The sequence below is a fragment of the Uloborus diversus genome, chromosome 9 (genome assembly GCF_026930045.1).
Source record: "Uloborus diversus isolate 005 chromosome 9, Udiv.v.3.1, whole genome shotgun sequence".
Lineage (NCBI taxonomy): Eukaryota > Metazoa > Arthropoda > Arachnida > Araneae > Uloboridae > Uloborus > Uloborus diversus.
The window spans coordinates 16,843,659-16,868,820 of record NC_072739.1 but is presented as its reverse complement, the minus strand read 5'-3'; the positions used below and the strand labels follow the sequence as shown (position 1 = coordinate 16,868,820).

At 34.8% G+C, this 25,162-nt stretch overlaps 1 protein-coding gene across 3 annotated transcripts in view; it reads right to left on the bottom strand.

Moving 5' to 3' along the window:
- The window catches only part of LOC129230609 (mitochondrial Rho GTPase 1-like), a 65,440-nt gene extending 49,164 nt beyond the window's left edge, over positions 1-16,276 (bottom strand). For 2 of the 3 annotated variants that reach the window (XM_054865024.1, XM_054865025.1), the window contains exon 1: positions 15,733-15,784. In XM_054865024.1, coding sequence (XP_054720999.1) covers positions 15,733-15,784 — 52 coding nt within the window. Of the gene's footprint in view, positions 1-15,732; positions 15,792-15,985 lie in introns of those variants that run through there. The other variant, XM_054865023.1, reaches the window with a different exon arrangement.
- Positions 16,277-25,162: the final 8,886 nt, after the last annotated feature.

The following is a 25,162-nucleotide window of genomic DNA, read 5'->3' as shown; positions in this document are numbered from 1 at the left end:
GCAATGTCGAAATATAGCGTAAGGGTGGTGAATTTTTTTACAATGAATTTCTTGCCTTTATCTGTAATTTGTCTTTTTTATTTCAAAATGGAACTTTCTTTTAAAATGTGCCTTGTAATAACCAGCTCTGTGTGTAATAATCAGGGTAGCAGAGTCAGAAGCTAAAATGACCGTTCAGATAGCATACTGGCAGAGTTGAGAACTTGAAGAGAAAATGACAAACTCTGACTCTGGGAATTTTAAATAATGTTTCGCTTAACTCTAAAATGGGGCAGGGCGCTTCTTGATAAAAGGGCATTCCTTCAGTACAAAAATGTGCTTTCTTGAAAGAATTTTATAGTAAAAAAAGACAAAGTTTTGCAGTATAATCGTCACACGACCCATTCAACTGGACAAGAAGAACAAAAGAGTTACATTCCAAAGCAATGCTGGAGAGAATTTTTACCTTTCAAGCAAGAAAATTTGCTATTGTGATCAAGTGTTGAAAACTTTTGAAGGAGCAGGGAAGGCACATGGGGAAATGCCAAAAGAGGCCAGAGCAGTGAGGGAAATAAGTATTTCATTCTGAGGAGCAGTACTGCTCTTTGAATTTTGACATTGAGGAACAGTTTTACAACCATTTGCTAAACTACAATTTCAACAAGAAAACTAACAAGTTTTAAGAAATATACATTTATTATGCATTTAAAAAGTTTTGAAAAATCACTTCAATCACAGTTTTCTTTTACAAAATAGAAGAACTGGTACAAATAGGAGGTTCTACAAATATAAGAACATTTAGGGTATGAAAGTTTCAAAAAATCAAAACCATTTGTTTCCTATTTGTTAATAAAAATAGTCATTTAAATCAATTAATACCCTGCATCGACATCTCGTTTTGTCATCCACATTCCAGAATATTCTTTTTTTTATATATATCTCAAAATTTTTAATGCAATTCATGATAATGTACTGTTTCATACATTTTGAATCCCGAACTACGATGCGATACTGCTTATTTCATACACTGGGGCAGGGTTCATTGAAGGTCTGAAAGTGGGCAGGAAGCTGCATCCTCCAAAAAATATTTGGGGGAAACACTATAAAACCCTTCAACCCCTAATTGTGACTCCTTTACACCACAGTCAGTTTGACTCTACAGCCCTGATCCTGATTATAATTATTACGCTTGTGTTTCAAATAAATATTACTATTATTCATTTGAAACATTATACAGCACTTATCATTTATTTTGGCTTTTAGTTTAAAAAAATGCTGCTATTTATTATCAATAGCAGATGGTAGGGGAAACAAACTGGGGCTCTCACTTTGGTTGGAAAGTTCACCCTATTTCCGTGTTGTTTTTCATTGAACTCAATATCAACACTTGAAGGAAGAAGGGTAGGAGAAGAGGCTGTTTCAAGATCTTGCCCCACTCCGAAAAATTGTAGAACCGGCACTCTTTATCAGGGTTTGCCGATATATATCATGATATATCACGTTATATATATATCAAATATTTATTTTGAAAACACCATGATATTTTGATATTTTTGATATTTATTTTTTCAACTACAGAATTTTCAAAATGATATTAATCATAGTAATAATGTTCATTTATTATTAAAAATAATCAAAAAATTATGTACTATATTTTTATGATGTATTAATGCATGATTTATGTAAAAAAGTAATGTAATATTCCCTTTTTGTTTCATACTCATAAAATTATTAGTAATGTAGCAATTTTAATTCGTATTAAAAGTGCCTGGTTAAATGTTAAAAGTTGGTCAGAAAAAAAGGAAATTTATTATGACTGTGCACCGACTAATGCAGATTTTTTATTTCTTGTTGGATATAACAAAAGTCTGTTGGCAACAGCCGGACTGCTTTGTGATGTCGAGAACATGGGGATTGCATCCGTCGGTATAACGTAACAGCTCATAATTTATGTCTTGAAAATAAATCCATTTTTTGTATTTGTTGCATCCTTGTTAATTAAACACACTCAGCACACCTCAGGCATGGACATAACAAGAGTGGCGACAAGGATTTTCACGAATTATGGACTATTAAATTGAATAGAATTCTGCAAGCATTAAAAAATAGCAAACACTGATGAATTATTGAAGCAACTATCACAGCTGGCATTTACAACAAATCAACGGCTGGAACTTTTGGAAGAAGCATTTCACCAACATCAAGGCCCATCAGCAACTACAGCATCCAATGGACCTGGTACCTTTGAATTTTTAATGGAAACATTGGCAAAAAGTATTAGTGACTTTATTAATGACGCAGATGGCAGACTAACATTCGATAAGTGGTACACAAGGTACGAAGAAACTTTCAATACCGATGCAGCTAAATTTGATGACGGCGCTAAAGTTAGGTTACTTTTAAAGAAATTGGATCTACCGTCTTATAATAAATATGTCAACTACATTCTTCCAAAGAAAGTCAAAGATGCAACATTTGCCAATACAGTGAGTCAATTGAAATCTATTCTTAGTTTTAAACAGTCAGTATTTCACAAAAGATACAACTGTCTTCAAATAAAAAAATCAGACTTCGATAATTACGCCTCATATGCAGGCATTGTAAATAAAAATTGCGAGGACATTGAATATAATCAACTGGACATCAAATAGTTCAAATGCCTAATTTTCATAAGTGGACTTTAAACGCACCAAAGTGTTATGAAATTCGTGCTAGACTGTTACAATTAATGGATAAACAATCCCCTACATCACCAGTTGATATTCGCAAACTCGTAGAAGAAAACCAAACTTTCACTTCATTAAAAGAAGATGCAGTCATGATACAACAGTGCAGTTCAGCAAAATCACCAACTAATTAAGTTTCGAACGATAAATTAGCAAAATTTGGCGAGAAAAAATTTCAAGAAACCCGCAACAAAAGATCGTCTGCTTTCAAGTTTGATAAAAAGAAAAGAGAAAACCTTGGTGAATCATCGCCAAATCCACGTAATGATAATCCAATTATGCCAAAATATCCTTGTTGTTTTTGTGGTGAAATGCATTTTGCAAAGAATTGTAATTATTCAAAACATCATTTCCAAAAATGTCACCGAATTGGGCATAAAGATGGATATTGTAACAGCGGACGCCAAGCTACTGTGGCTGGATGGAAGAAGAAAGGGAAGTATTTTTCGCCTAACACAGAAGCAGTTTTTGCCATAAATGAAATTTCTGTTGAAGATAAAAGCAAATGCATTTCCGTGCAAATAAATAATGAAATGGTCAAACTTTAATTCAATACACCTTCTGGCATTACTATTATTTCCGAAGATAGGTGGAAACAAATAAGAAAACCAACGGCAAACAAAACAAAATTTTCCGCCAACAGTGCATCTGGAAATCTTGTAAAGTTAACCACCCATAAATTTGACTGTCAAATAACCATGAATGACACTAAGAATACTGGAACTTGTTTCATAACAGAAGTACAAAATCTTAATTTATTTGGAATTCAGTGGATCAAACTGTTTGATTTGTGGGACTTTCTGATTTCAAGTATATGTTGCAGTGTTCGCTCTGTTCTGGACATTAATTTTACCTTGCAACTTATGAAGGAATTTTCTGCAGTATTTTCAACAGAATTATGTCGATGTACAAAAGCATAGGTGACACTACAATTAAAGAAAAGTGTTCGACTAGTATTCAGAAACAAGAGACCAGTGTCCTATGCCATACTTCCCAAAACTGAAGAAGAGTTAGATCGGTTGGAAAAGTGAGGAATAATTTTGCCAATTGATTATTTGGCATGGGCAGCTCCTATCGTAGTCGTTAAGAAGCCAAATGGGAAATTACGAATATGTGCTGATTTTTCAACAGGACTGAATGATGCACAGGAAACGAACAAGCACCCGTTACCCGTTCCAGATGATATTTTTGCAAACTTAGCTGGAAATTGCATTTTCAGTGTGATAGATTTATCTGAAGCATATTTTCAAATTGAAGTAGATGAAGATTTGGGTAAATTGCTCACTATAAACACTTATAAAGGACTTGATAATTTTAACAGATTACCCCTAGGAGTGAAACATGCACCTGGAGGATTTCAGAAAATTATTGATGCAATGATTTCTGGACTTAAAAACACAAGTGCTTATCTTGATGACATAATGATTGCAAGCAAATCTGTTTCTGAGCATAAAAAGCAGTTAAATGAACTTTTTGGAAGGCTTCAAGATTACGGTTTTGTCGTTTGTCCAGAAATTTGTCAATTAGTTTTACCGAAAATTGAATTTTTGGGTCACATAATTGATGGCAATGGTCTCAATCTAAATCCTAAGAAAATTCAAGCTATTAAGGAAATGCCTCCTCCAAAGAACATTTCAGAATTGAGATCTGTATTGGGAGCTATAAACTACTATGGAAAATTCATGCCCAGACTGCAGAAAATCAGACAACCAATAGATAATCTGCTTCGAAATGATGTTGAGTGGAAATGGACAAACAAATGTGAGCGAGTTTTTGAAGACATAAAGAAAATTTTGCTAAGTAACCTTCTTTTAACACACTACAACCCAGAATTTCCAATCATTGATGCAGCTGACGCTTCATACACTGGAATAGAAGCTACTATATATCATGAATTTCCAGACAGTTCGAGAAAAGCTGTTTTCCACGCTTCAAGAACTTTGTCAAAAATACAGTCAGATAAAAAAAGAAGGACTTGCATTAATATTTGCAGTAACAAAATTCCATAAGATGATATATGGGAGAGAATTAACCCTAGAAACTGACCGACCTCTCTTACGTATCTTTGGATCACCAAAAGGCATTCCAACCCATACTGCAGACTTCAAAGATGGGCTTGCACATTATTAGCATACTATTTCAAAATTGGATATATTTCCACCGATTCTTTTGACTATGCGGACATTTTATCAAGACTAATTAATTCAAAAATTCAACCCGAGGAAGAAATTGTCATTGCTTTAGTTCATTTGGAAACAACAGTAAATCAAATTTTGGATAACTCAGTTGAAGCAGTGAACATAACATACAAGCTTATTCAAGCTGAAATTAAAAAAGATAAAATAGCTCAACAAGTAATAGAATTTCTTGACCATGGTTGGCCTTCTCAGAAAAATAAAATTCCAGAAGAAATGAAACCATATTTTAACAGAAGAGAATCCCTCTCGGTTGTAAAAGGATGCATAATGTTAGGTGAACGTGTCCTTATTCCAGAGAGAATCTGAAGCAGAATTCTAAAAGAGCTGCAGAACAGGCATCCTGGAATGGAACGCATGAAATTGTACGCTAGAAGTTATGTATTTTGGCCTCCTTTGGATAAAGACATCGAAAATTACATTAAGAGATGTCCTTCATGCCAAATTTCTAGAAAATCACCCACCAAAACATTACTGCATTCTTGGCCATAAGCAAAAGAACCATTTGAAGGCAAGGTCGCCTTCAAATTTTATTTCGACATTTTTAATATGCCCATACGCAAAATTGTAAGGGGGGGGGGGGGCTCAAATACTTTCCCTGTGGTTCAGCTGGATATTTTCTCCATAGAAACCAATTTCAGCACAGATTAGAGTCATTAAAATTTGACATTTTTTTATAACTTATTCATTAATGGCTGCAGAAGAAATGTTTTTACATTTTTTCAAAGAAAAAAGTACTAAAAGCAAGGAAGTTCTAATTTCAAAGGGGGGGCTCAAGTCCCCTATATGGGCGTCTATGTTTGAAGGAGTACACCTCGATTCTGCAGGGCCTATAGAAGGTTATTATTTCCTACTTATTATCGATGAACATAGCAAATGGTCAGAAATTTTCATAACAAAATCTATTTCTGCACAGGCAACTGTAAAATTTAAGGAAGAAACTTGTGCCAGTTATGGAGTACAGTCTCTGACAACGGTAAACAGTTCACCAGTTATCTTTTTGATCATTTTTGTAAACAAAATGGTTATTCAGCAAAGTACAACACCTCCTTATCATCCTCAATCAAACGGACAAGCAGAGAAATTTGTAAACACTTTCAAAAGAGGAATTAAGAAAATTCAACAAGGAGGAGACCTTCAATCAGCTGTAAATACATTTTCTTTCACTTACCGGTATACACCAAATAACATTGGAAACAAATCACCGGCCGAGTTGATGCTGGGAAGAAAATAAAGAACTGTTCTGGACTTGGTTCGCCCATCTGAAAATACAGCTGCCAGGATCCATGAAAAGCGAAATTCTCAATTTAACAGGCACCATGGAGCATGTTACGAAAGGAAGTAAATTATTTTCCAAAAGTGTTGGCAACCTTAATTTGCATTAGGTTTTTTTTCATTCGTTCATTCCTTCTTGCAACAAGATCGCGTCAGCAGAATATGCAAATTGCCGGTAGCATTTAAGCTCCCGGCACTTTGCTTCATTCTCTTCCCTTTTCAATTTGCAACCCAAGTCAGACTTGGTTGTTTCTTTCGGCAGCTCAGTCGAGTCTGTCCGTTTTTGCCGATAGTTTCGGCTTACTGTTCTTGATATGAATATCATAGGTCAGTATGTTTAACGTTTCATACTTTGACTTAGAATGTTAGATTCAGAAGTCATTTAAAGTATTATGAGCAACTTAATAATGTAAAGAGCGTATTCTCAATATTTCCTTTAACATGTCATTGTATATATCATAGCCATAATAAATAAGTTACTTTTTAAATTTGGCTCTTCATGATGTTGCACAAGATAAATATGTTTTTACATGAAGTATCATACGTCCTGGTTGAGCTTCCACTTAAAGTTAATAAGCTGAGCACTTTTAAAAGCTCACAGTTTAACAAATCGGTTATGGGCCGTTTGCCCAACCTGACGAGATGGTATGCGTAAATTCTTAAAAAATTTTTTCAACATCGAACGTGATACAGAAGTCTATCAGACGGCGGGCCAGATAAATTTTTTGCTCAACATGGAAATCTCGAAATTAAATAGGGAAAATTATTCCACATGGCTAAACGATGTGAAAGCCTTGTTAATGAGCAAAAATTGCTGGAGATTAGTTACCGAAGTTGAAAAAGAGCCAGGTAAAGATTCACCACAAACTTCAGACTTTTGTAAACGCAGAGACAAAGCATATAGTTTAATCTATTTGCACATTTCTGATGAATACAAGAATTTGATAAATCAGATTGATGATCCTTCTCAAGCATGGAAGAAATTAGAACTGCATTTCCGACCAGACTCTCGTGCACGAATTATTGATTTGACAGACCAGTTTTTCAATTGTCACATTGAGTTAGGTGAAGAGGTTGATATCTATGCAAGTCGACTAAAAACTCTTATCAAACAGTTAGAGGATTTGGGAAAACCTATCCCGTCATATTATCAGTCTTTCCAGTTGATTCGTTACTTGCCTGCTGAATTTGGGCAGATTGTACAGTCAATTTACAGATGGAAAGAAGATGAATTTACGTTTGATAAAATTTTGACTGAATTACTTGCTGAAGAATCTCGTTTAAAATTAGTGCAAAAGGACTCTGAGTCATCGGCTATAACTTTTCAAACTTCCATTATAGCGGGACAGAAAAACAAAATAAAATGTAGTTTTTGCGGGAAATGCGGCCATACGAAAGCGAGATGCTTCAAAAGAAAGAAGCAAGAATCGAATTTTGTTTGCAGTGTCAACTCCACAGAAGTATCCAATGACTGGTACGTGGACTGTGCGTCGACCCATCATTGTTGCAATGACCTAAAACTCTTTGTGCATTATATTCCAAATAATGCATCCAGCCTTACAACAGCTATTAAAGGGCCAAGCTGTCCGGTTGAAGGAACTGGTAGAATTGTGCTACTTTTGGACTCTAAAGGTAATAAAGACAAATTAGTTTTAAATAATGTTCTTTATTCTCCAAACTTACGGAGAAATCTTTTGTCTGGTTCACAATTAGATAAAAATGGTTATTCATTTGAATGTAAAAATGGAGTTTTAAATGTAAAATCTAAAGATCAAAGTAGAATTATAATATCTGCAAAATGTAAAGACGGGCTTTATTCTTTCTTGCCCAAATACCCTAGAAGCGTAAATGCAAAAACTAAAAATAATAAAATCTATAAATGTAAAAATGTAAAGGAACTTAACAGTTTTAAAGAACGCGAAACTGATGATTTATCGGTGAAGCCGAAAAATCAGATTCTTTTTTCTGAAAATGATGTAAAAGTAAAGTCTAAGTCCGGAAATTCTAATTCTAGTCAGAACTCCAACTCCGGCGATTTAAAATCTAAATCTAATAGTGTTTTTTCTAGTAGAAAATTTGACAACAATTTAAATGTATGGCACAAACGTTTTTGTCACATTAATTTTAAATATATTGTTAATACTAGTAAAAATAATGCTGTAAATGGTTTAGGTGATTTTAAGAAAACTGAATTAAATTGTGAATCCTGTAAAATAGCTAAATCTAGACGTGTCTCTTTCAAGCCGTTGAATAAGATCAGATCAGAAAAACCCCTACAACTAGTACATATGGATCTTTGTGGAAAACTTCCACATGTCGCAATTGGGGGATTTAAATATTTTCTGTCTATAACTGATGATTATTCTCGTAAAGTCACTGTTTTTCCGCTAAAGGAAAAGAGTCAGGCACTAGAATGTTTTAAAAAGTATCAAAAAAGGGCTGAAAGGTTTTTGAATTCGAAAATTGTAAATGTCCGAACTGATAATGGACTAGAATTCTGCAGTGCCGAATTTGAGACCTATTTAGATGAACAGGGTATAAGACCAGAACGTACAAATACGTATACTCCAATGCAAAACGGGGTAAGCGAGAGATTCAATTACACAGCTCTAGACGCTGTAAAGGAAATTTTACATTCCAGTAAATTAGGAAATCAGTTCTGGGCTGAGGCGTTACTATGTTTCACGTATGTGTGGAATCGTGTTTGCCATGAAGGTCAAACTTTAACACCTTTTGAACTTTATTCTGGGCGAAAACCTTCGGTCAGGCATTTGAAAATTTTCGGTAATCCTGTTTTTCTTGGAACCCCCAAAAATTTAAGAAGGAAACTAGATATGCGGGCCAAAAAGGGTATTTTCGTAGGGTAGCTTTAAAAACAAGGGGATATAGAATTTGGCTTCCTACAGAACGGAAAATTGTGGAATTGATTAATGTTAGATTTGAAGCAGAATCTAAGTGCAGTGGAGCCTCACTGGGCCCAACTAAGTTTCTGGATTCGTCAGATTCCGACAATGATTCTGATCGGGAAAGTTTAAGTGAGGGGGAAAATGATGTTGTACCAGTGTCCGTACTGGAACACGATGAACAAAGTACTAGTCAAACCCTAATTCCTGATAAAATTGTTTGGATTCGGAAAGCTGTTCCCCGTCCTGACAAATCACGAACTGATATCTATTATTCAATTGAAGGTGCAAACGCAAGACTGCGGTCTTATAATGATGTTGAAGCGTTTTGCAGATCTCACAAAATAGAATATTTGAAAGAAAATTTTGATTTCAGTGGGAAAAATAAATTTTCAGGGAAAGTAAATTTTACAGACATGAGTAATTCAGAAACATGACTAGATGTTCGTATACCAAAATCTTTCAATGATGCTTTAAAAACATCAGAGGCAGACCAATGGTACAATTCAATGTCAGATGAAATTCATACTATGCAAACCCGGAACGTTTGGAGTCTTGTGCCTAAACCGGCTGATTCCAAAGTAATTGGCAATCGTTGGGTTTTTACTGTGAAAAGAAACGATAAAAATGAAATTGTTAGTTTCAGAAGTCGCCTGGTAATTCAAGGTCATAGACAATTAAAAGGTATTCACTATGACCAGGTATTTAGTCCAGTCATTGAATTCTCATTGGTACGATTATTTTTTTCTATCTTTGTGTGTAAACTGAATTGGATTCATCATCAATTTGATATAAAATGTGCTTATTTATATGCTCCGCTAAAGGAAAACATATACATGTTACAACCCCAGGGATTTCAAGATCCTGAGAAAATTGGTTATGTTTGTAAATTAAATCGTGCAATTTATGGACTTCATCAATCGGGTCGTGAATGGTTTTTGGAAATACATAATGTTCTTATTGGTTTAAATTTTAAGAAATTATCATGGGCAAATTGTGTTTATGTTTTTGAATCAAGTGTAATTTTAATACTTTATGTTGATGATATAGTAGTATTTTGTAAAAATAACAAATGTCTGAATGATGTTATTATTAGTCTGAAATCTAAATTTGATATCAAAGTACTCGGAAAAACGCAAAAACTTTTAGGCGTTGAATTTGAGGAAATAGACAATGCATTATTTATTCATCAACAAAGCTATATCAACAAAGTATGCAAAACATATCAAAAATACAATTTTCCAATTGTTTCTTTGCCGATTGGTGTAGGAACTGTACTTTCCAAAGATCAATGTCCGAATTCTAAAGAAGAAATTGAAATGATGTCTAAATTGCCTTACCGTAACATTTTAGGTTGCATTTCCTTCATTGCAAGTAGAACGCGACCAGATTTAAGTTACGCTGTAAAGATATTATCTCAATTTCAATCTAACCCAGGTTTGAATCACTGGAATATTCTACTGAAACTTCTTGGCTATTTAAGTTACACGAAATCTCTGAAATCATGTTTGTCTAACGTTTCAAATTTAAAAGTTGAATGTTATAGTGATGCAAGTTTTGCAGCAAGTCGCGATGATAGAATTTCGATTGGCGGAATGATTTTATTCATTGATCAATCTCCTATCATTTGGAAAACTTTTAAACAGAAATGTGTTAGCTTATCAACGATGGAATCAGAATATGTGTCACTAACTGAAGCTGCAAAGGAATTAATTTGGATTGTACGCATAATAAATGAACTTGTCAAGTTTGAATTTATTCAGATCAAACCACAGTTTAACTTGCTTTGCGACAATCAAGCAGCAATTAATTTTTCAAATTCGCCAATAGAAAACAGTAGAACAAAACATATAGACATCAGACTTCATTTTTTAAGAAATTTAATATTAGAAAATTTGTTTGATTTAAATTATGTGAATACAAAACAAAATTTCGCGGATATTTTTACAAAACCTTTGAACAAAATTAAATTAAACTTTTTCATAAGAAATTTTTTAAAATGAAAAGAAAAAAAAAATATCGAAGTCCAATTACATTTCCATGTGTACTTTGGCAAATTTTTTTGTAAAAATGTTCATATTATGTTATTGACTGTTGTCATTTGTTTTCATGTATCTGGAAATTCTGGAGCGTTTAAACGCAACAGCACGAGTAGGACTTTTGATGTTGTCATTCCCGATATAATATTGATGTCCTCTGGATCCTTCAAAGTTCGCTGGAGCCGATGCGGGTCAACAGATCAATTCATCAGCTTGTTTGATTTTTGAAAAAAAAAAAAAAAAAGTGCTGTTCTAAGGACTTTAATTTTTGCAGTGCCAGAATTTCAAGTCAAGATGCTGAAATGAAATATTTCAATTTAAATTGTTATTTTTATTGCATAATGTTCTGATGCGATCTTGATTGCAAGAGGCGGGCCATTGTTACGAAAGGAAGTAAATTATTTTCCAAAAGTGTTGGCAACCTTAATTTGCATTAGGTTTTTTTTCATTCGTTCATTCCTTCTTGCAACAAGATCGCGTCAGCAGAATATGCAAATTGCCGGTAGCATTTAAGCTCCCGGCACTTTGCTTCATTCTCTTCCCTTTTCAATTTGCAACCCAAGTCAGACTTGGTTGTTTCTTTCGGCAGCTCAGTCGAGTCTGTCCGTTTTTGCCGATAGTTTCGGCTTACTGTTCTTGATATGAATATCATAGGTCAGTATGTTTAACGTTTCATACTTTGACTTAGAATGTTAGATTCAGAAGTCATTTAAAGTATTATGAGCAACTTAATAATGTAAAGAGCGTATTCTCAATATTTCCTTTAACATGTCATTGTATATATCATAGCCATAATAAATAAGTTACTTTTTAAATTTGGCTCTTCATGATGTTGCACAAGATAAATATGTTTTTACATGAAGTATCATACGTCCTGGTTGAGCTTCCACTTAAAGTTAATAAGCTGAGCACTTTTAAAAGCTCACAGTTTAACAGAGCAGAATATAGAAACTTCAAGGAATGTGATTTAGTGTATGCTAAAGTGTACCTAAATAACACCTGGAAATGAGAACCAGGGAAAACAATTGAACGTAAAGGGATTGTTCTTTACAACTTATTTCTCAAATTAAATGACAGAGTACGACTTATCCATTCCCATGCCAATCAGCTACGCCTCCGGTATGACGACACAGTAATACGTTCTAATTCAAATGTCTTAACTGAAGAGTTCAGAACCACCGAACGGCCTGATCTAGACCAGCATTTAAGCCGAGTTTTAAAAATCTTTAGCAAAAAAGCTAAAATTGGGGAAAAGTCTTTATCAAAATGCTAAAATTCAGGCTTGACATCTTTGAAGAAACAAATGCACAATAGGTGATAACTTTTAAAAATTTTAAATAAAAAATTCTGAATTGTTCTTGGTATTGAGGGAGCAAACTTTTTTTTTTTGAAAAACCCCAATAATGCATTTATTGGGGGGACAAAATGCCCATTAAGACGAAATATTGTTCAACTTAATAACAGTTTATGGGCAGTTCTCAAAAGGTGGGAACAAACACAGACATCAACTTTGAAGCTTCAACACCAAATAACTTTCATTTTAATTAACTCTAAAATTTTTGAGGTAAATTATAATGCTGTATTTTGACAAGAATTGACATAAATTATGGAAAAAAAGATCTTCAAATGCCCTTAAAAAAATATTTTCTTTGCTAAAAGGCACAATTTTGGACATACCAAAACGTTAACTGAGCAAATGTACCATTAAAAAAAATTTTTTTTAAATTATTTCCATACGTTTCAAAAAAAAATTAAAGGTATGAATCTTACACTGAATAACTTTTTGTTAATATTTTACACAGATAACAAAAATAAAGATAGATTATTTACTTTGTAAACGATTTTAAAAAAACGTAACTTTGAAATTTGATGTATGTCCAAAAGTTGCGATCTTTAAAATGCTATTATTTGAGAACTAAGTATATGATGTTTTCGTTTTAAAGGTATTTATCGATCCTCAGAATCAATTTTTAATTGTTTAAAAGTGTTTTCATAAGCTTTTATGCAGTATCTTAGAAGAAAAATGATTTTTCTTAAACATACATGTGAGATGTCCAAATGGCGTAACGATCTTGATGCCGATAATTCTGTCCGTTTATTCATAATTTTTGATGATCCACTGTCTTCTAACCTCAATAAAAAAGGTTATTATAATGTTATCTTCTTTAATCCATTGGTATTTTGCATAATTAATACGTTACACATTGAACAATGCATAAATTACAGTAGTAACATGGCTTTCTATGATCGAACGAAAGCCATTTTGCGCTAACATCGCCAAGCAAACTTCCGCTGGCGACATTGGCGACAACACAGTATACGATACGCTCAAGGTTACCAGAGGGGGATTCCAGTTTAACAAATGTAGTTAATCGTCAGCTGCACCAGTTTTGGCGACGTTATCACCTGCGCTAGCAATTTTTTTTCCCGCCGCTTTTATTATTTTAGAATTTTTTTTTTCTCTTTCTTTTAAACATAATTTAACGATCTCGAAATAGAAATACGAATTTCTTTTTTCAATAATTTTTTTAGACATCGTTTTAATTCTTATGACATTAGAAAAAATATTCGTTATTAAAACTGATGTCATTTTTTACATTCTTTCTTAAAGAATATTTTGTTTATTTTTCCTTTAAAAATATATATGTCGTATTTATTTGTTTCTATTTTTATTCCTTATTTGTCCCAATAAATCAAACTACAAGTTTGTATAATTATTTCCATGAAGCTTTTTTCTACCTTTCATCAACTTCTTCAAAATCATTCCAAAACTTTATTATATGTAAAGAGCAGTATGTATAGCCATTCAAGTACTTCATTAATATCCTCTTTATCATTAAATTGCAAAATTCAAAAAGTAGTAAATAAAATTTTCATTGGAAAAGTTAAAAATCAGATTAACAGTTGTCAAAAATGGTGAAACTTACATTATGATGATGTCCAAAATCCGTTACCTACATGACAACAATGTCCAAAATCTGTTACCTACAGATTGCTGATTTAATTTGCTAATTAACAATTTTTACAAATACCTGCTGTCTTTTCATGTTCATATTTTGTGTTCTAGGTATGCATACTATAGAATAAAAGAAAAATTGATATCAAATTCGAAAATTTTTGAAATTGCTCAAAGTTAACTTTTTTGTTCCCACCTTTTGAGAACTGCCCTTATACATGTTAGATATGATTTATAAGTACAATTAAGTTCAATATCACTTTCTCTCTCTGATTGTACACCTTCTTTTCTCCCTTCTTTTTCTTGTTATATTAGAGCAAAAATGCTTTGTTCCATTTTCGCAATTTGGACAGTATTCTCACATTTTGCTAGAAATGCGACCGTAGCGGAACCCTGATCAGGACACGTGGTTCAATTTTGTTACCGCTGACAGATCAGAAATAGATGAACCTCTCCAGAGTGAGTTTTCCTCTTCATCTGACACCGGGAGAGCTGATCAATCTGTAGCAGTAGAACCGAACAGAGCCAGAAAACTTCCTCAAAAATACAAGGACTACGTCAAGTCCTAAAAGAGGGAGATGTTGGATATAACAAAAGTCTGTTGGCAACAGCCAGACTGCTTTGTGATGCCGAGAACATGGCGATTGCATCCGTCAGTGTAATGTAACAGCTCATAATTTATGTTTTGTAAATAAACCCATTTTTCATATTTGTCGCATTCGTGTTAATTAAACATACTCGGCACACCTCAGGCACGGATATAACATTTCTGAATCATATAACTGGGTAAAAGTAGCGAACAGAAGAAAGATGAGTAAAACAGCTAAAATGCTAAATTAACTCCATTAAAATTGATAGAAATGTAAAACAAAATATAAAATATAAATAATAAAAGAAGTGTTTATTTTAAGTTTACATATTCTAATAACAATGTAAGAAAATAAAGAGTGATTTGAGGATTCATTTACTGTTTTGAAGACTTTAGTTTGTGCTGATTGAAAATATCGGATAGATATTAAAATATCCGATTGTAACAATATATAGGATATTTTCGAAAATATCATATCTTCAAACCTGCTGTTTATTAACCAAAGCTGCCGTTTTGAGGAAAACTATGAGAGGTCATTAGTGAGAATCAGTTATTATACGACGAAAATCAAGTCTCAACGATGTAGAAAGTTTACCTTTGTGCATGAAATATAAAACAATAACACTGCAATTACATTGTTATCTGTGTTTTCTTTACATTGATTTTCTATCCTATTTGACCACGAAAAATGTGAAAATGTTTGTTTCTCAGCATGGGCGTCCATAAGGAAGGGGAGGAGGGGGTAAGTGGGGGCTCAGGCCCCCATAAGAAATTAGAATTTCCATGCTTTTTTAACTTTTTTCTCTGAAATAATGTAAAAACATTTCTTCTCCAGCCGTTAATGAATAAGTTATTAAAAATGTCAAATTTTAATGCCTCTAATCTGCACTGAAATCAGTTTCCATGGGGAAAATATCCTGCTAAACCATGGAGAAAATATCTGAGTTCCCCCCCCCCCTTACAATTTTGCATATGGGCGCCCTTGTTTCTCAGGTGCTTTATAGGTCCACACACTAAACTCAATGAATATTAGCTTTAAACAAGCGGAAAAATAATTAAAACACACTTACGTTCACCAACTAATAGAATTCGTACATCTTTCTTCCCGTTTTTAGGGCCCATAGTAACGCTGAAAGAAAAAAAAATCAACGCTACATACGATGTTTAAAAATGCATCAATCGTAGTTCTATTTTTATTGAGATGCAAGCGAAGATGATATCAGAAGTTCACAGATTAGGTATATTTACTTTTATACAAAACATTAAACCTTGTTAAATTTATTTTTTCAGTCAATAGCACTAAAACGAAAAATTGATACTCACCTCTAATCTTTGAATATTTTGAATTTTTTTTCTTATCGGAGAATTTTTATAACAATTGTATTACTACAGTGTTAAAGAGAAATGCAAAACACGAATGATATAATTTCATTCTGTGCTCCAGGTCAATCATTTTTCACAACACAAAACAAATAATAACAAAAGGAATACAGTCGGAGTTTACGAAAATACATTCCTTTTAGGAATACACACATTCATTTCAAATAAAATAGTACCAATAAAACACATATCATTCCGTGTAAACAGTTCACACTACCCGGCCATCGCCACATTTCGTTAAAGTTCTGTTCTCTGTTGCAAGGGGGAGAGGGAGGGGGAGAAAAAAGCTGAAATAAAAGAAAAACATGAAACAAAAATAATAATTTAAAAAAAAATTATTTCCAAAATATGTTTTCACATACAATTCATTTCGTTTTAATTAGAAATAGAAAAAAACCTTCGCACACGGCACGTACACTGCGGCGCAAATCAAGTTCAGCCTTTGTTTAATAAAACTAGGGCTACGTTCGCCAACTACAGTCGGTACCTAACGGTGGGCTGATGTTTGGGGTCACGTGACAGCTAATGAGTGCTTGAATTAACCAAGTGTCCCTATACGTTTTCATATAGGGACTCTAAATCAACCAGCTTAAATTGCGGTCAACCGGTAGAAGAACGCTGCGGTTAGTCATCGGTTGGCCATTCGAGGTCTGATGTTTACATTTCTTTAGCATGTGTTAAATTGAGTCAAATGGGTGGTTGTTCGGCTGTTAATTGTGCAAACAGCTTCAAAAACGGATTTCAGCTCTTCAGACTTCCAGCAGATGCAGAATAAAAAAGAAATATATAATTAATAGCCGACAAATTGACTGGCAGCATGGAAATGGAGCTCGCTTGTGTAAGGTTAATATCGATTTATTTCTCGTGATTTTACTATCATTACGTTATAAATGCTCTGAAATCTTTGCAATTAGAGTCCCTATATAGAAGCTACGCTTCAGAGTCGCGCGATACGCGACCCTCCGCTTATTGGTCGAAGCCTCCAGTTTACCCCCGCAGGCGATAAAGATTTTCCTCCCGTAGACTTAACATGGAGCGTCCGAGAAGCTATCAAAAATATGCTGAATCCGAGGAAATACAGCACTGAACAACTCTTTTGCTTTTTGTTATCAATATATGGATGTTTAATCTATATGAATGTGCAATTTTTTTTTGGAAAAATCCCTTTATTTATTTTTAAATCTTATTTTTTGTGTTCTGGTAGTGAAGTATCCATACTGTTCATCCTTATTCTTTGCTCAATATCCTTATACAACCTGCTTATTTAGATGCTATACGATATCTATGCATTCATTTTGTCATTATCACTTAATTATACCACTGTAAACGCAGTCAACTGTTTTAAATTTTGCTTTTATATTCGTTTTTGTGTGCGCTTAGCTTGGCAAGCTTTTGTATGCATTTGGCGACAGTAACGCCCGCCAAGGTTTTGCTGCGTGCAAAGAGGATTTAAATTTACGTTTTGTTACTTTCTTATGAATGTGAATAACTATTAAGTAAAAGTGTCTAGAAATTCTGAATTGTAGCTTGTATTAATGTCAATAATTGAATCGAAATATAGACGCATTGCGTAATTTGTAGTTTTTAAAGAAATAGTTAATTGCTTGAACTTATAGAAATGTCATGCATGAATCACTTTAATTTTCACACCTATTTATAAGCGTATTGAATTATATTCCGTGAGAGTTTTAGTTTTATTAGAATTAATGTAATGAATTAATTTGTTGTAAGGTTAGATGTAATGCAGCATTTTTTTTTTTTTTCCTGCAATTTGAAATGAAGTAAGTCCCTTTGAAATGGTTTCAAGAAACCATTAGATGCCACCAGTTCACTTATTTTGCCATCAAAAAGGCGTTCCTTGAAACCCCGAGACACAGGTATGCAATAATCTGCTTTTTTTTTTCAATTACATTGAACTTTCCCTAAGACTTACGGAACGTAATTCTTCCTTTCTATTCATAATTAAGTTCACCAAATTAATAATTAACTTGTTTGTTCATAACTATAATAACATCTGCAAATTGTATTCTGCATTCTTCCTCCCCCCTTTTTTAATAAAGAAAACATCTTTTATTTTTTAAAATATAGAGTTACCTCTATTAGTTTTTAAAAAATAAGATTTCTTTAATATAAATAAAAAAATTTTTAAAGTGCAGATATACAATTTCAGACTTTATTGCTAGTTTAAAGCTCTGGGGGAGAGGGCGGGGGATGAATTTTTTTCTGACAAATTCCAAGTTTTCGCTATCAAGGATTGCAATCAGGTTTTGGAAGTTTTTTGAAACACTCTTTCTTCTATCTTTCCATATTACACCAGGGGTGCCCATTTCCCTAAAAGCAAGGACGCACCCCTAAATATCGCGAACACTCCCCCCCCCCCCCCCCCCCCAAAAAAGCAAGAACTCCCCCTTAGAAAGTGAAAAATCTCCCCTAAAAATTTCAATGCCGCAGTCCTGCACCATGACTCCCCCCCCCCCCCCCCGCCAACTTTAAAGCACCAATGTTAATGCTTTAAAGTTGATTAATTTATTTCTCAAAGTTGTAATTTTTATTTACACTAAATATCCACGAAAAAAATTCTAATGACGGGTAATATTTTGAATGTTACACCATAATACATGGAGGAATCACATAAAATATTTTAACAATATTGCAAGGGATGTGCAGTTTTGATATCAAATAAAGATACCGGTAAAACTAATTTTAAAAAGATCACTAAATTTTTGTGCAAACAAAATGAAAAGAAAAAACATTCGAAATGAATTCTTTTAAATATAATTTTGGTATAAGAAACGCTTAAGAAAGTATAATCATTTATAACTACCCTATCTAAGCCTTTAAATTTTCATACCATTTCAAAAATAGGGGGGGGGGGGCTCTCTTTACGACGCACCGAAAGGTGTTTTGCATAGTAATCTAACCGCCCATGTACTGGTTCTGCAGAAGTTTAAAAAAAAAAAAAAAAAAAAGAACGGGAAGAAAATGAAGTGAGCACGCGCTTAGCCACAAAGCAACCCCTCTTGGTAAATTCGCTCTTCGTATTGTGCGACTCGGAAGCGTAGCTTCTATATAGGGTCTCTAGTTGCAATAAGTACGCTAGGAAGATTGGGCGCCGGGAACATTGGGTGTCGGGCATATTGGGCGCCGGGAACATTGGGTGTCGGGCATATTGGGCGCCGGGAACATTGAGCCAAATGTTCCCGGCATCCATAATATGCTCTGCGCCTAATGTTCCCGGCACCCAATATGCTCTGCGCCTAATGTTCCCGGCACCCAATATGCTCTGCGCCTAATGTTCCCGGCACCCAATATGGTCTGCGCCCAAAATGCTCGTCGCTCATTGTTCCCGACGCCCAATCGATGGCGACCAATCTTCCCGCAAGGGGAGAAGAACTTCGACGAATTTCGCAACCTCCTTTCTTCCCCTCCCGGACGTTCTCGTGTTCCGGACTGAGTTGAACGCGGTGAATCTGTTGTTTAGAGGAAATATTTATGGAAAATGCACCGTTTTTTGTGAAATGAGTTTTTTGGGAGACTTTTGCTTTTGAGAAGTTGCTTACGCTGATAAAAGAGGAAAGTGACCTATCGGAAAGGAGGAGGGGCGCGGGCCCCAAGAGTCCACACCTTGGCTACTTCCTTGGTCACGGAGAAAAAGACTCACACAAGTGAGAATAGAAAAGTATTAGGAACGAAAATAGGATTTTTTTCTAGAAAAAAATCTTGTTTAGTTATTTTGATTGGCGGGATTCAATTTAGCAACATTTTTTTGCTAACTCACTTAGACATTTTAGATTTTTTTTTCTCTCTTAGCCATGTGTGTTTTGTTTTGGTTTATTGTACACATGAAGCTAAGCAAAAGAGGACTGCAAACTTCGCTCCTTTCTCAAGTTGAAATGACATAAAATATGTACAACGCATTAGCCGCGTTTATATGGACACTTTCGACCCCGCAAATAACCTGGTTTTGACCGCATTCCAGCTATTTACCGGAAAATGTGGATTTTTTCCCCTCCTGCTTCCTTCTGGAGCATATGCGGAGTTTTTACCCGTAATTCATGAGACGAAACAAAAGTTCGTCTACTTGCCGGGTATAGCGGCGAAGGATAATCTGTAAAAACTTCTTTCTTTGGTAAAATGGACATCCTCTTTTTACATGTAAAAAGAGAATTTCTCAACTTTTTTTTTTTTTTTGAGCTTAAAGAGCACAAAATTAAAAATACGTTTGCAAGCATGTTTTTAGAAGGAACCATTGTAGCAGAATAAGGAGGGCCATATTTCCTCCTGAGTCCATGGGAGTGGATGCTCAAGCCTCTCTCCTTAGAAATTAGAACTTCCTTGCTTTTAGTACTTTTTCTTTTCAAAAATGTAAAATCATTTCTTCCACAGTCATTTATGAATATGTTATTAAAAATGTCAAATTTTAATAATTCTGATCTGTACTGAAATCGGTTTCCTTGGGGGAAAATATCCTGCTAAACCAGGAGTTCCCAACATGTGGGTTGCCAAGCATTTCTTAGCGGGTCGCGACATTATCCCTATAAATACATCATTGCATAGTCGAAATATTAAAATACATAGGGGAGAAATAGCATCATTTAAGATTAGCATCAATACTTGAGCGCAATGGCGAATCCAGGAGAAGGGCTATGGGGCTACAGCAACCCCTTCCCCCTCTCATGCCTGAGTACCTGATCTCAGAACATCCTCTGATATTATCATAAGCTTCGGTTTAGGGTCTTCAATCTCTACAAATATACGAGACAGAGTCCCGAATGTCTACCCGAATGTCCCCTCTAACATTCTCCAAAGTCGTATAAAATTTCGTTTTTGGAACTTCAATTTCGAACAATTTCTGTGAGAGATTCTCTAAGCCCCAACTCTTGTCCTGAAAGGTGCCCTGCAGTTGCGTTTTTAAAACTAAATTTTGGAAATATTCCGGGGAAGTGCTCCGAACCCCTTCCCGTCCTCGAATTTCCTTAAAAAAAAAAGGACAAGTAATGGTTTTTTGTGAATTTAATTTCGAAAAAAAATCAAGGGGAGTGCCTACTGTTCTTCTTCACATAATTAAAGATTATGTAAAATTTCGTTTTTTGGGCTTAAATTAAAAAAAAAAAAAAGGATCCGGGTGAGGATCTACGAACATGAGTACTCGAGATCCTCTCTCCCGCACACATCCTTAAAACTCGTCTAGAATTTTGTTTTTGGAACATTAATTCCGAAAAAACTCCTGGGGGAGGGGGCGGCTCCGAATCCTAACTTTTTTTCTAATGTTTACTAAGATGGCCTATAATTGCGTTTTTAGAACCTCAAAGTCAAAAAATTTCCGGTAAAGGTCACCCGAACCGTTTATCTTCCCTAAATTTCAACAAAGATAGTCTACAACTGAGCTTATTTAGAACATATCATTTTCATCTTTGAAAAATTAGAGAGCAACCTTATCCATTTCCCCCACCCCTATCGTTAAAAATCGTTTAAAACTGCATTTTTGGGAATTCGAGAAATTTTAAAGGCAAGTCCCCGAGCTTGGACCGTTCATCTAAGTCCCTGAACATCTCTTCTCTTTCTCCGCTTATATAACGCAATTCTCATAATTCGATTGCTCATAATACTAGTAATAACACCAACTCCTTCTTCCCGCAGTCTAGGAAGATTGGGCGCCGCTGATTGGGCGCCGCATATTGGGCGCCGAGCATATTGTGCCCAGTATTCCCGGGGCCTAAATATATATATATATATATATATATATATATATATATATATATATATATATATATATATATATATATATATATATGGGGAATGTTTAGGGGGTCGCGACGTGAAAAAGGTTGGGAACCACTGTGCTAAACCACGGGGAAAATAAAAGACATCCGACAAAAGCTTTGTGTCTTTTCATCCCTAAGCTCATTATTTTTTGCATCGAAAAAGGCGTTCCTTGTAAATCCGAAACACGTTTCTGCAGTAATCTGAAATTTGTGCTTTATGACATGGTTATTTCTTACTTTATTTTTCAGCACAAAGGTATTTATTTATCTCATGCGGAAAATGTCTGAGCCCCCCCCCCCCCCCCCCGTTGAAACTTTGCAATGAGTGTCCATGCGCCGAGTCCTTGGTATTAACTTTTCCCCCTTAGTTCAGAGGTCCCCAAACTTCAGACCTTCGCGGATCCCCTCCGGAAAAATTACGACTTCGCAGACCCTCCTCCCCCGGCGAGCGCAAAAAATAAATAAATAAATAAAAATAAATAAAGAAAATGATTTGATATAGTTAAATCTATTTTTTCCTAATATATTTTCACGCTTTTTTTTCCTTTAAATTTATTTATTTATTGTTTTCTGTATATTTTTCAGAACCCTTGTCTTGTTTTTATTTCTTGCATTGCTATTTTGAGTTGTGGAAGTAAAATTAAATTTTCAATTCAATTAGCACATTATGCAACAAATTTATAAAACAGTGGTGCTCCATAGTTATTCGACTGCAAACTATTCGCAATTCCAATAAACTATAGGGGCGCTGCAGCCACTGTCTAATGGCGGATGAAAAAGGTAAAACAAACAAATGCCGTAACTTAAACTTGCTTTGACGCTTGGTGAATGGCAGTATTTTTTCATCGTAATTGTGGGAAAGTTTCTTTTCTATTTTTCTGAAATTACATTACACCATAAATTGTGTCTGAAGCCTATAATTTACCCCAAAGAAAACACGTGAAATGGAATGTTTTACCTTTTTTCTTAGTATTGTTAATCACCGCAAGGTAATGGAGTGGCGAATAGCATTTGATCTATTTCAGCCTTTGCTTGAAATTTTGAATGTTGAGAATTTAATTTAGCCCAACTTTTCTACGTTTTACGTGCCTACAAGGGGCACTATACTTTTACACAGTTACACACTTACCCATTACACAGTTTGGAAAACTCTGCAATAGTTTATATGCATGCATGAGACCCTCCCACCCCCCTTTCTCCCGAAGGTACACTCTGCTGCGAAATTGACTGGAAGTGTTCTTTGTGATGCGTATAAATTTTTAAGCCTTCAATGCTCAACAGTTGCTGCGGAACGCACTGCGCGAACGTATTTGACAGTGAAAAAGGGACGCATGCATTAATTTTTCAAAATTATATAACTTGCCGACGTTCACTCTTTTTTATTTCCTTTTTTAAACGAAAATAAATTTTCTTGTCGAAAACGGTACTTTAGCTACCAGTTTATAAAGTCTTGTGTTTTGGCAAAGCTATATATATGCATCGCTTTGTCTCTGGGTTCGGCGGCGGGTAGTCTGATAGACAACGTGTTGTCCACTGCGTATCCCATACCAGTGGCTAATGTTATCAAACAGGCCGTGTTTCGGCAATCTGTAAGTGGGTTAAGAACCATAGCAGCCTGTCTCAAGATGACGAAAAACCATAAGAAAAAAATAAAAAAAAACACCTCTCAAAGGTGCCAATCCTAGTTGTGTTATCTAACTACTCGATGCCTTTTTAACAGCTGTTTCATCGCAAGCAGAAATTGCTTTCTGGTGTGATTTTTTTTGTCAGAGTTGATCGTATATATTTTCAATCGACCGTATTAGCATTGACAATGTTCAGGGGGAGTTATTCCATGGCGTTTACTTTCGCATCTCTGAAGTAGAGGGGCGACATCGACAGCAAAACATCGACGTTTCAAAAATCGATGTTCAAAACTAAAACATCGATGGTATTGATACATCGACCAGAAAATATCGGTGTTTTCATTCATCGATCTTTTTATGAATGTTTAACATACATTTTTGAATATACTACACTACAGATTGATATATATGATAATCTCTAACAAATATTTCTTAGTGTGGTCGGTGATTTCAGGGATTTCATGCAAATATTGCATTTAGCTATTGTAGAAGAAGTTTTTAAAAAACTATTCCTGAATCTCTGGGAGAAATGATAAATTTCAATTAAAATACTAAAACATCAACATTGAAAAAACATCGAACCCAAAGCATCGATCTTAAAAACATCGATGTTTCCAAAGCATTGATATCGATGTCGCACCCCTAAGTTTTATCAACGGTAACCCTCTTATCCCTATTTTAAGGGATCCAATTCACTATTGAAATGGAAACCGGTAATTCTCTTTCTTTTTGGACATCTTTATGACTAAAAGTTATAACGAATTTATATAGTTCAAGTAGAAATTTTGGTCGTGTCGCAATGGGGAATTTATTTTTGAAAGATTATGAAACTTAAATTAACTAACTCTGTCAAAAACGCTGAAAATAGAAAAAAAAAAAAAAAAAAAAAGAAATAAGTATGATGCCAGATTTGAGCGTGAGGGTCCTAAGGGAGAGGGGGGTAACAAAAATCTCTACATACCCTTACTTTGGGGGGAGGGAGGTGTCAAACCCATTCTTACGTAATGTTTTCCAATTCGATATTTTATATTGGAAATCGCGTGGTCAATGGAAAAGATCTTATTTCAGTTGCTTTTGGAAGGTAAAAAACCATTACGATATGCTTTTTTTTTTTTTTTTTCACTTTTTTTTACAAGGAATGAATAGTGTAAAAACTAATTAAAGAATCGTACTATTCATGGCTTGTCTTATTTTTAATTAGTATCGCATAATCTATATGAATCTCCTGAAAAGGTTTTCGTCTCATTGGGGGGGGAGGGGGGAACCATAACCCTTGAGGGGATGGGCACACCTTTTTAAGAGAAGTTTTTTTTACGTAGGAGATATAACGCCGACCATTTAAACTTGCCCCCCCCCCCCTAACAAATATTTCTGGATCCGGGGATCCACCTCTGTATCGCAACTTTATTGCTTGCGGCTCGTAAAGATATAACACCGTAAAAAGTTGTTTGGAAACACTTTTATAATGATTGCCAGTTTTTTAAATAGTGAAGTTATGTATAACAATAAAATCCGGCGATTGCCGGAGGTCAGAGCAGCTCCGGCCGCCAAACACCTCCAGCGTGTGCGTTCGATTTCGACGGACGTGCTTCGGAGTGTCTCCAAGGTGCTTATTCCAAGCTCGAAATTCACCTAGCGAGATTAGTTCTGATCGTCTCACTAGATGGCGCAATAAGGAAAATCGCAGTCTCGCAGTATAAATCTCGCAATTTCGAATTCTAATCGCCAAA